This window comes from Puntigrus tetrazona, unplaced genomic scaffold (genome assembly GCF_018831695.1).
Source record: "Puntigrus tetrazona isolate hp1 unplaced genomic scaffold, ASM1883169v1 S000001057, whole genome shotgun sequence".
In the NCBI taxonomy this organism is placed as follows: domain Eukaryota; kingdom Metazoa; phylum Chordata; class Actinopteri; order Cypriniformes; family Cyprinidae; genus Puntigrus; species Puntigrus tetrazona.
Window position 1 is genome coordinate 33,909 of NW_025048646.1, and position 11,597 is coordinate 45,505.

General features: G+C 37.1%; 1 protein-coding gene across 1 annotated transcript; it reads left to right on the forward strand.

The window, feature by feature from the left end:
- Positions 1–730: 730 nt before the first annotated feature.
- Positions 731–6,007, forward strand: kcna1b (potassium voltage-gated channel, shaker-related subfamily, member 1b). Its single transcript, XM_043234068.1, has 2 exons — positions 731–935; positions 1,783–6,007. The coding sequence occupies exon 2, from the start codon at positions 1,960–1,962 to the stop codon at positions 3,439–3,441; it is 1,482 nt and encodes a 493-aa protein (XP_043090003.1). The 5' UTR covers positions 731–935; positions 1,783–1,959; the 3' UTR covers positions 3,442–6,007.
- The last annotated feature ends 5,590 nt before the right edge of the window (positions 6,008–11,597 follow it).

The window sequence follows — 11,597 nt, forward strand, 5'->3', positions numbered from 1 at the left end:
CAAGTCCATTTTCTACAAAAGGCATCTTAATGTAACCTACTGCTGAAACGATCTCTCGAATCTATTAACTGCTGTATGATTTAAGCATCTCAGCTGGACAAACAGATGTCAAGAGATGCTAAACAAAAATAGACCCAGATTTAATTTATTACAGAATTTGTATGCAAATATTGGAAAATAAGTAGCTCGTAGTTGCTAGCAAAGCCAAGGTCATAGATTACAAAACGCAAGTGCAGTTGTTCTTTGCGGTTTATCTGTACCTTTGGAACCAAATGACATCAAGTTGATTTAATCATAGCATTGTTCATTTAGATTTTATAACATGTAGCACTTTTTAAGCAACTTGGCTTTTTAATTTTTTTACACAGCGTTTGCTCAATGTATAAATCTATTCTGTAAAAAAACGTCAGAGGATTTTAAAACGAAATGGGTATTTTTGCTGTAAATAAAATACCAAAAGTGTAACCATTTGTTTCAAGGTGGCATGCAAATTAGTGCATTATAATATTTAGCTTTATTAAAATATACGCTGTTTTTGTTCAAAATGTGAACAAAAAGAAACACTGATGATGGAAAAATGGAATAGGAATTTCTCCTTCAGCTGTAGTGTCTCCCATCAGATGTGTGGAAAAGGACATTTGGCAACATGCTGGAGTCTGTCTGCATTGCGCATTACACATCCACTCACTCACTCACCCACTCTCTCTCTCACCCTCCCTCTCTCTCACTCTCTCTCTCTCTGTTTGTGTCTCTGCTGTTCTGCTGCACGGGTTTGAGGAGCGCTGCAAGTTTGCTGTGGTCTGACGGCAGTAGGATGGTTATCGTGGATGTATTATATTCTTGCTGTATGAATGTGAGGCTGTAATGTGAGATTTATCTTAATAACACACAGGAGGTTTTGCACAGATCTTTTCTGCACTGCTCTGACTGCCCACGTAAGTACAAAGACAGTCATTTTATAACATCCCCATTGCCATTGCTTGGTTTCACTCTTATTATTTTGGCTGTAAATGCATGTTCATATTGGCAGATAGTGTCTTGATATCTGCTGAGAGCTAGAAAAAACAGATCCATTAATAAATAAATAAAAATGTAATGAAATTATAATTCATAATGATTATAACAGATACCTTAAGTACATGCTGAATGATTTTGTTTATTATTTTTATATTTATTAGATTTTTAACTATTACAAATATTACTATATATTATATCAATACTTATGTAAATACCACACATTAAAAGGCACAACAGAATCTCAGCAAGTGGCATTTATGTTTTAACAGATATACTAAAAGCATATATTCACTAGCTGGCTTACAAGAGGATCTGTTCTTACTGCTTTCAGGACACTGCTTTCAAAGCTTGTAAATATCATTTAAAAACAATATTTGAATTTATTTTACCCAATTGTATTCTTACCTTATCCTCAGAAGTCTATTTGAGAACATTGTGCAATCCTATCAAGAACGTAACATGGTAGGATATGTTGCTAGCGGACTAGAAATTCACAGAGCAAAGGCACTGAAGACATTCACATAGCAATCGAGTTCAAAATTTGATTTCATCTTACTGGAAATCCTGTTGGGAACTTTGTGTTCCTAAAGACCTCATTTTTGTTTTTGAATTCCAAAAGCAACATGATTCAAAATATATATCAGCATCCTTGGAAGAACTTGAGTGTCTTATTGCATCCCTTTTGATTTGTGCATGTGTTAAGGTAGGACATATTTCTTTTCCCTTATGATATCTCATTACTCCCCTTATTTTCTGGACGACTAGGTGAGGACACAAAGTAGGCGCAGTGCTCCACTGGACATGGAGATGGTCGACATTTGGTGGAACATGAGGCTGGATGTCTTGTTGGGTCGTTGACTATCGAAACTGCAGGGCGTTGGATGCATACTCAACCCACCTGAACATCCACTGCCATCCAGTACTGCGAGTTTGATCTCCAGGATGACTGTGGTGGTTGCTGGAGATAATATGGACGAGACATCCTCCACTCTGCAGGGGCATCCACAGGACTCGCAGTATTCCCCTGAGTGCTGCGAGCGAGTTGTTATCAACATCTCAGGGCTACGCTTTGAGACCCAACTCAAGACGCTCGCCCAGTTCCCCGACACACTACTGGGTAACCCCAAGAAAAGGATGCGCTACTTTGACCCTTTAAGGAACGAGTACTTCTTTGACAGAAACCGCCCAAGCTTTGATGCAATCCTCTACTACTACCAGTCAGGAGGGAGGTTGAGACGTCCTGTCAATGTACCTTTGGATATGTTCTCAGAGGAAATTAAGTTCTATGAGCTTGGAGAAGAAGCTATGGAAAAATTTCGAGAGGATGAGGGCTTTATTCGTGAAGAAGAGCGCCCCCTGCCCGAGAACGAGTTTCAGAGACAGATTTGGCTGCTATTTGAGCATCCCGAGAGCTCAGGCCCTGCCAGAGGGATTGCAATAGTGTCCGTCATGGTTATTCTCATTTCTATTGTGATATTTTGTTTGGAGACTTTACCAGAGCTGAAGGAGGATCCACATGGACGGCTCCAGGTAATAGGCAACAGCACGTTCTACTTCAAACCAAATATTCTTACCGATCCGTTTTTTGTCGTGGAGACACTCTGCATCATCTGGTTTTCTTTTGAGTTGATTGTCCGCTTCTTCGCTTGCCCGAGTAAACCTGCCTTCTTCAAAAACATGATGAACACAATCGATGTGGTGTCCATCATTCCGTATTTTATAACGCTTGGGACAGAGATGGCGGAGGACCCCGAGGGTGGAAAGGAGGCAAAGGGTGGAGGAGAGCAGGCCACATCTCTGGCCATTCTCAGGGTTATCCGCTTGGTCAGGGTGTTTCGGATATTTAAGCTGTCCAGACACTCCAAGGGGCTTCAGATCTTGGGCCAGACATTAAAAGCCAGCATGCGAGAGCTGGGTCTTCTTATCTTTTTTCTTTTCATTGGCGTCATCTTGTTTTCCAGTGCAGTGTATTTCGCTGAGGCAGAGGAAAAGGATTCTTTCTTTACAAGTATCCCAGACGCCTTCTGGTGGGCGGTGGTTTCGATGACAACCGTGGGGTATGGAGACATGTACCCCGTTACTATTGGGGGCAAGATAGTAGGCTCTCTATGTGCCATTGCCGGAGTGCTAACAATCGCGCTTCCAGTGCCTGTGATTGTGTCCAACTTTAACTATTTCTATCACCGAGAAACTGAAGGTGATGAACAGGCACAGCTCCTCACGGTGAGCAATCCAAACATTGCGTCCGATTCTAATTCCAGTCGTCGCAGCTCATCGGTTGTCAGCAAGTCAGAATACATGGAGATCGATGACGACCTCAATAACAGCATTGATAACTTTCGTGAAGCGAACCTGCGAACTGGGAACTGCACAGTTGTGAATCAAAATTGTGTAAATAAGGGGAAGCGTCTTACAGATGTATAGATTTGCAATTGCATTCTAGGCCTCCCGGCTGTATATAGTGTACTCTATTCATATGTCAGAGTTCTATAACAGGGCGTCTGATAAAGTGTTATTTCATTGCGTATGTTTCATCTCAAGTCCACGAGAGTTGCTTCGATTCTGTTTGAAGAACGGTAGTCTGAAATCTGCCTATGGATACCAAATACTAAATAATTAAAAGACAGAATAACTATTATCTGTGGGTTAGAGTAATTGCGTATATAAATGATTTTACATTTTGCAATGCACCTTATCCCAAAAAATAATCAGTTATTCAGTGACTTAATACGACTTAATAAGATCAGCATGAAGAACTAATACTTTCTTGTACCATATGTTGACCATTTGTTTATTTGCTTATTGTAGGTTATTGTAAACCATATACAAACTGAATGTTGATTAATTATGCAGATCATGGCATGTTTTATGAAACGTTGAGGTCTGCTTGATGGTACTATGTATCCTGCTTTATTTAATACATGAAATCAATACATATAGCCAAGCCGACAGTATAACTCTACTGAATTACAACCACTGCCCACTAAAAGCACAACTTTCTTTAACACCTTTAAGTATTTAAAGCTTAAAGGCAGTACTACATTTTAAAAGTATGACTTTATTTGTTAAGCTTTTTAAATGTACATATTCAATTACAATTAATCACAAGATCTCTTTATCTATATTAAATAATTGTAATTATTATATATTTAACTTAATACATCACAGTTGCATATTTAATAATTATTGTTTAAATGAATAATTTAATAGTGCCTTCAGTCCTCTAACTGACATAGAGTGTCTCAACATGCAATAGTTACTGTAAAACATTTGCATATCTAATCACACATGATGTGTCGAGGGATATTCCAAGACCACTGGGGTTAAATTTCAGGAAACGGTCCCTCAGCATCCTTGTACATACAAGAGAAGTTAATCTCGCTGGATCAGGCATTGCTTTACAAAGAAATGTGAGACATGCTGTGTTTTGTTTTTGTTTTTTTGTTTTTTTTTACATCTTCATGTATTCTTTTGTAATGGCCGTATTTTTGCTCATTGGTTTCTTTGGATCTACCTCAGTGTGGTCATGCATAGTATGCTCATGAATGCAAACTTCATATCCTGCCCAATTATCCAGTCAAATTATGGGGAGTGTGGGAGGGGATTGGGTGGGGGAATGAGTATGCAATGGAGGTGAAACACTTTATTTCAAAATAAGAGTGCATAAAATTAAGATCACAAAGTCCATAAAGTGATGCTAAGCACAAGCGCTATTAGTGCTATATAATACGCACAGGTCTGCATCAGGGACTGCAACTGGTAGAAACTGCCATTACTTTTAATATCCGTAACAATGTGAGTTGAGATCTAAAAAGAACACCTTTAATTTGAGTGTAAATGTTGTCTATCAAAACTTAATGCACTTTAATGAGAATTTATGTATTTATAGGTTTCACAACGAGAATGACTAAAAGAGTGAAAGGCAAAATAAAGAATCTAAAAACATTGTGTTGATTTGTCCATGTTAAGGATGTGTGTAGGACAGCATTTTAACCAGCATAGGTGTTTTGCAACCCTTTAATTCGTTATTTAGGGCATTTATGATATTAACTTAAATAATAAACATCACAACTGTGGTGCTTTGCCAGCAAAATAAATAGCTGAGATTAAAGAAAAATCTTTAAGGAAATATATTTTTTACAATGTGTTTATACAGTTCTGTATAAAAGAAATACATGCCAGAGTGATGTTTATTTATTATGACTATAGATGTCTACAGTTTGAGAAACAATTTTATATGAAATGAATAGAATACCATACAAAACAGTGGACCAAAAATAGTTGTAAAGATCATTTATGTATGTTATAAAAGATGGAAACAAAAATTTCACTGCGAAAAAAAAAAAAACTACAAAAAAAAAAAAAAAAAAAAGTCAATGTATAATGTTACAGCAAATTCTATATATCTGTAAAATAACCAGACATCTAATAACCAGGGTTCCGAATCATTATCATGTGTATTTTCATCTGGGCTTCTAATGTTGTTAGCATCATTTTTTTTCTGTTTTAAAGATATAGGAGTTTGATATAGAGTGAACTGAAATGTATTTCTTTGCATTTCTGTATTTTTTTTAAGGGCCTGGTTTTCATGTTGGGCTTATCATATGAGTGTTATGCCATAAATTAAACTAAAGCACTTTGATATTATGCATGCAGGCAGCTCTGGGCTTATGTTGCTCTGACATGAATCATGCAAATGCTGGGAAAAGCTTTTCTTTCCTTTTTAAATTAAACAATCGAATAATTTAATTGTGATCAAAATGATCTAATACCCTTACTTTAGTTGTTTTTTGGTGGTTGACATAATTTTAATATGTGTTGACTATTCATGGGCTGATATGGTGTATTCTATGACATTATGACCATTTTAAATCATTTTCTTTTTCTTACAGTTTTTAAAGAATGTTTTTCTAAATTGATTTCAACTCTTTAGGATAAACGAGAAGCTTCAAAGATTCACATTGATAAATAAATCTAATTAAAATCCTAATTTCGCCTCATCAAGGACTTGTTATTTCTGTTCAGTTAAGCTCACCTTATGAAAGCGCATGAACTGGAAATGGGATCACAACAATTCAAAAGTATTGTTCTTAAGAAAACAAACAAATAAAAAAAACCTGGATGTGATGTCCTAATAGCTATTTTAATGAATTATTTCTTATATTTAATATTAAAGCTATAATAACACGTTTAATATCATTGAATATCAAGGCAATATTAATCACAAAAGAAAGAGATTTGTATTTAATATTATATTAAGCCCAGAAAAAAAGGAACTTTAAATGAATTTCTAATGTCGTCTCAGGGATTTTTTGAGTTGCTTAGCGCATTTGATGACACTAAGTTAATGTCTTATTTTTCCCCCCACAGATTACTTAAGAACATCTCACGCTGTACTGTTAAAAACTTTTAAAGTTGATCAACAATAGCATAAAAAAAACATCCATTCAAATATTTATGGAATTGGCCATTTGAAAGCATCTAACAGTGAGTAGTACAAGTTACAGCACAAAAATGTGAATAATATACTGCTTTTGACAGACAGATAATAGTCATACAAACTTGTAGAATAAAGAATAATAATTGTCACTAATTATTTTGATCTTTGATAGTCATTGCAGGCAATCTGGTGTGTATTTTCCATTGAGGTGTTTATGCATGCACATGGCTTGAGAAGCAGGATGGTTTGGCAGAGCCTTGAGCTCGGTGCATGTGAGGTTGGCGTGGGAGGAGAGAAGCAGGGAAAAATATACAGACCTGAAGAGACGGGGTGAGAGAGAGAGAGAGAGAGAGAATAAAAATGAGAGTGAAAAAAAGAAAGAGAGGTAGGCAGAAAAGAGTAGAGGGAGTGAAGAGCTAGTGATTCAGCCACAGCACAACGAAACTGGGGCCTGCACGCCTACAGGGGAGAGCAAGAGTGTACGTTTGCGCGCATATGGCCAGAGACGCACAACCTAACGCAAACGCACTGACTAAAAGCTGCTGTGCTCTTTACCACGGGCATTCTGGGAGTTATTGTAGACTAGACTAAAAATAAGACGTCTTTTATGTCGACATATGCTCGCACATGGGGAAGCACAGCAGGAAGAGCACAAATTCATGGACGGCTTTACTTGTGCGATCACAAAGCTACGGAAAGCACCGTAATGACCTTTGTGATAGGATGCATCCATATAGCAAAATTTTACACTTAAATCCGAAATCTTTCCACAGACCTTTCCAAATGTTCCCAGGCGCTCGTTCCCTGGGTCATCCTCTCTTTCGCTTCGCTACCCTTCCCTCTGGCAGCCCACTCGTAAAGGCCTGTTGCGTAATGCCACCAGTCTGTTCAATTATTGAGAGCTCTTCCATTTCTCCATTGTTTGCGTGGAAATCAGTGAGCAGATCTTTGTGAAACCAAACCCTTGTGAATGGGCTTTGTCCTCCTAAAGCTCCCCCTTACCTAATCTAACCTGACAACAACTGCTGGATTGATTGATTGATTGATTGATTGACTGATTGATTGATTGATTGATTGAGCTGGCTTTGATTCAAGTAGTGGAACTCTATTCGTTTCAACCTACAGTATCCAAATACTGTTATCAGAGCTCATCTGGGCCAGACAACGAACGTGTTAGGTCACGACCTTGTAAGATAAAACTTTTAATTACGTTACATTAAACATTGAAACTTGTGTTTTTACACATTACAGCTTTTAAGCGCAGTTAAAGTCCATGAAGAACCACAAAGTCTACCAAAAAAAACACTTGGATTCATATAGCCTTCATTTTCATGTTCATGCAGTCACATGGACCTACTGAGGGATGACATTATGCGCTAAAATGTTTGTTTTTACGTCTCAGTGTGATTGATGTGAAAGTAAAAGAGTATAAAAGTTTGAGACTTTTATTCATAGTCGGTACTAACTGAGTCATGTGAAAATGTGTGAAGCTGGTGTCCTGTTTCCACTTGGATTCATCAGGTAATAAAATATTAATATTCTTTCAGAGAGCATTTGAACTTTACTGGAAGGCTCAAATCTTTTAGTATTCTGACATTTTGACCTCTTAGACAACTCAAATGTCAATAAAATTTGCATTTAAAAGAAAATTGGATATGGACCTAAATTTGGAGTCTACAAGCATTTCTCTCTTTGAATGTTTGAAATTCATTTTAATTTTTAAACTTTATTCTTGAATATTTTATTAGCACATGAAACATAGCTTTGTATTTTAATATGTATTATGCATCTTTTGCATCCAGCATATAAAATAGACTGTGGCATTTACTGCTACAAACTGATGATGTTCAGATAAGTACAATTTACTGTGCACCATGCCGGTGTGATTCCAATTCTAATTGGAATTCTAATCTGATTCTAATGCCAACATCATTTTTGATCCTATTCAGAAGAATGTTGTGGTTAAAAGTGTCAAATGCAGCGGTCTAGTGATATGATCTCAGTACTACAATATAGTAAATCCTGACTGGAAATACTTGGGGTAAAGTAATAATTTGGTTTTAGTCAGGTTTCTTTTAAACAGAGCACATCTAGGTTATGATCATTCGATTTACAAAAAGTGCTTTTGTAGAAAATGATCTAATATTCATCAAAGCAAGCTTTATCATTTGTTTATCCTTATTATATATGTTTTTATTATTTTGAACATCAAATAATTGCTAACCTTAAAATAGTTTGTAGGTTTTTGTTATATCTAGGTGAAAGAGTCTCTGTGTACTGTTATCAAAATATTATAATGTTGTGCTAGTGAAAGCAATTTACATCAAATGCTAGCATGATAGATAACATTAGATATATGGTGATATATACTGGCAAAAAATTATGCCGAGATAAAAATTCAAAACAAAGCTGCACAGAGCTTCAGTCGCGATCTACTCAACAGCTAGGCAATGAAGAACCACAGATCAGATGACATCAGAAGACGCAACTCTGCCAGTAGATGTTTTTCCAGTTTTTTTTTTAGATCAGTTATTTTGATATCTCACATGATATATCTAATATAGCGGTCAAATTCAATCATACAATAACTCACTGCACATTGACAGTGGACAGGGACGGGTATCTTTTTTATCAGAGGCAGTCTGCCATTATACTCACACGCACAGAGGTCAAACTCGTGCGTGACCTGCTGGGAGTGAAACTGAGCTGGTTGTGGAAGGCAGGTAGAGGAGATGAGACTAATTACTGATGTAACTTTAGCCTGGTGGGAAGGCCAGATGAAAGTGTTTAGATGGAAGCAGACAACACAAATGACCTCACATGAGCCATTGCTTTCACATGAGACTTGCAGTATTAGGATATACTACTATAACCCTCAAACTGGCTTACTAACTTGTTATATATTGTGAAAAAAAATCAACCAATCAATATTATAGTCACTGTTACTTTTTTGAGTTTATCTGATGTTCAGTGTCTTACAGTGAGAACAAAACAAATGTGACTAATTGTGAACAACATTTTTAGCAAATAGCAATGACATTTAACTAGTAATCATAGAACAAGGACACTATGCAGATTTACAACCAATTATTAACGTATACAGCGATTTCACAGTATTCATCAAAATACACACCAATAGTTTTTCAATCACAGTTATGTATTTATGAAATCTATCAAAAGCTAATTGGCTCATGGTAACCAAACACACCCTTGCTATCATTTTGAAACAGCTGCGCACAATATACAGCATGTAGACCTACAGTATACTGAAATAGCAAAATCCGCATGTTTTTAACAGTTGAACAGCAAACGGTTAAACAACACTTAGACTGCATAGGTAAGATTGGACAATTACAAATAGTGCTAAAAACAATAGCTAGCAGCTCTGCTTTTCTCTGCCTCAGACCTGACCTATATCGAGAGCACATTACATAATGACTGAGTGTAGATGGAGAGAGCTAAAACTGAGTTTGCCCTCAAGTGCCTACAGATGCTTCTCACACACATTGACAGAGGAAGACTCCATGTTACGGTGATTTAATACAGTACACGAATGGTTGTTTAGTAAAATATAAGATGATTTTACAGTTAAACACACTTAGTTCACAGACACGTGTAAACATAAAATGACTTTATTCTATGTCAATGCCCAAGAAAACATAAATTCACACTATATTTGAAGTGAACGCTCTGAAAAGTAACCATCAGTTGTTGGAATGTCTATGTGGTTTGTTACACTGCTGTAATGAAAATGTCAACAAACACGTAAGCACCTAACTACAGCTTATTGTTTGAAATCGTACAATAGCATTGTTAAAGGAATTTGAATTCAAGTCAGTATTCAGCAATGACCTCCAGTTTTTTTGAGAATTGTTGCATCACTGAGACTGGATCATCAATTTTTTCATATGTCAGGTTCATTTAAAAGAAGTGCCTCAAACTCACAAAATTGGGTTATCGATCTCAACACTCTTACTTAGTCATCTGCATCACTTCTCAAGTTAACAGCTCAGGCGTAGATATAAAGATATGAACCGCTTTTATAGTACATCCACTTTAACACCATTTTTCAGGCATCACTTACTGCACCTTTAAAACACACCAGCTAATCAAGAACTCCAGGACTGTTAGAATCATCCTGAAAGGTGTTTTGGAGCTAGTCAGTGCTACACAGTGGCCCTCTGCAACTGAAGTTTGACATGGGTTTTAGACTTTGTACACTCACAGCTGTTTTTCATCTTACTGAGCTTTTTAACTGCTTATAAACCAGCAAAACCTGAAATGTCACGTAAACACAAACGCCTCTAAATGCTCTGGTTACATAAAATTTTATGGTGTATATGTGTGTGTGTGTGTGTGTGCATAGGGGAAGGGTCTGGAATGCTAAAGTTATCGGTGTGAGTCAAAGATGGATGAGTGCTGCTGGCAGAAAGCTGTCAGACATCACTGCTGTCAGACAGGAGCAGAGCAGGAAGCACAACGTCGCATGGGGTGAAGGTTGAGTGTGTGTTTGAGACAGGAACTGCGACAGTGTATGGCAAAACCAAAATTCAGAACTGATTTGACAAAGACTTTTTAGTTTCAATTCCAGAATACCAATTGCGGCAGTAAACAGGATACACACTCCTATAGTTATGGAGCAAGATGTCCCAACAGACCTTGAGGGGGACATCCTAAAGTTTTTAGCAGAGTGTAAACTGTGGAACAAAAAAACAGTTCGCGCAGTAAAAATCTGGCCAACAAACGTAAATGCTAAACATTTTAAGACACTGAGCTTTTTTTTGAAAACTGAGATAAAGCTGATAGCAAACATGCATTTAACTCTGAATAGATGGATCAGACCGGCTTCTAAAAGCAGCAAGTTTGCGCAAGCTCAGGTAAAATGCAGATTAGCTTTTCCACTGCATATTAACATCTCACCACAGCTCAGAATCCTCCAGAGACAAAGACGACCGCAGGCCGCCGTAAACATTATGAGTCACAGTGTTCCCTTCTCTCTCCTGCCATCATCTTTCATCTCCTGTGCTCTCCCTGTTCCTTACCATTTTTCCTCTTGCACTGTAAAGGGTAGAAGACTAGTGGTCACCAGGTCTTTAATTTGTGTCAATTTTTGTTCAATTTCAGACCTTGGTTTCCATTT

Coding starts and splice junctions, on each gene's coding strand:
- kcna1b (XM_043234068.1), top strand. CDS start 1,960: ATGACTGTGGTGGTTGCTGGAGATAATATGGACGAGACATCCTCCACT.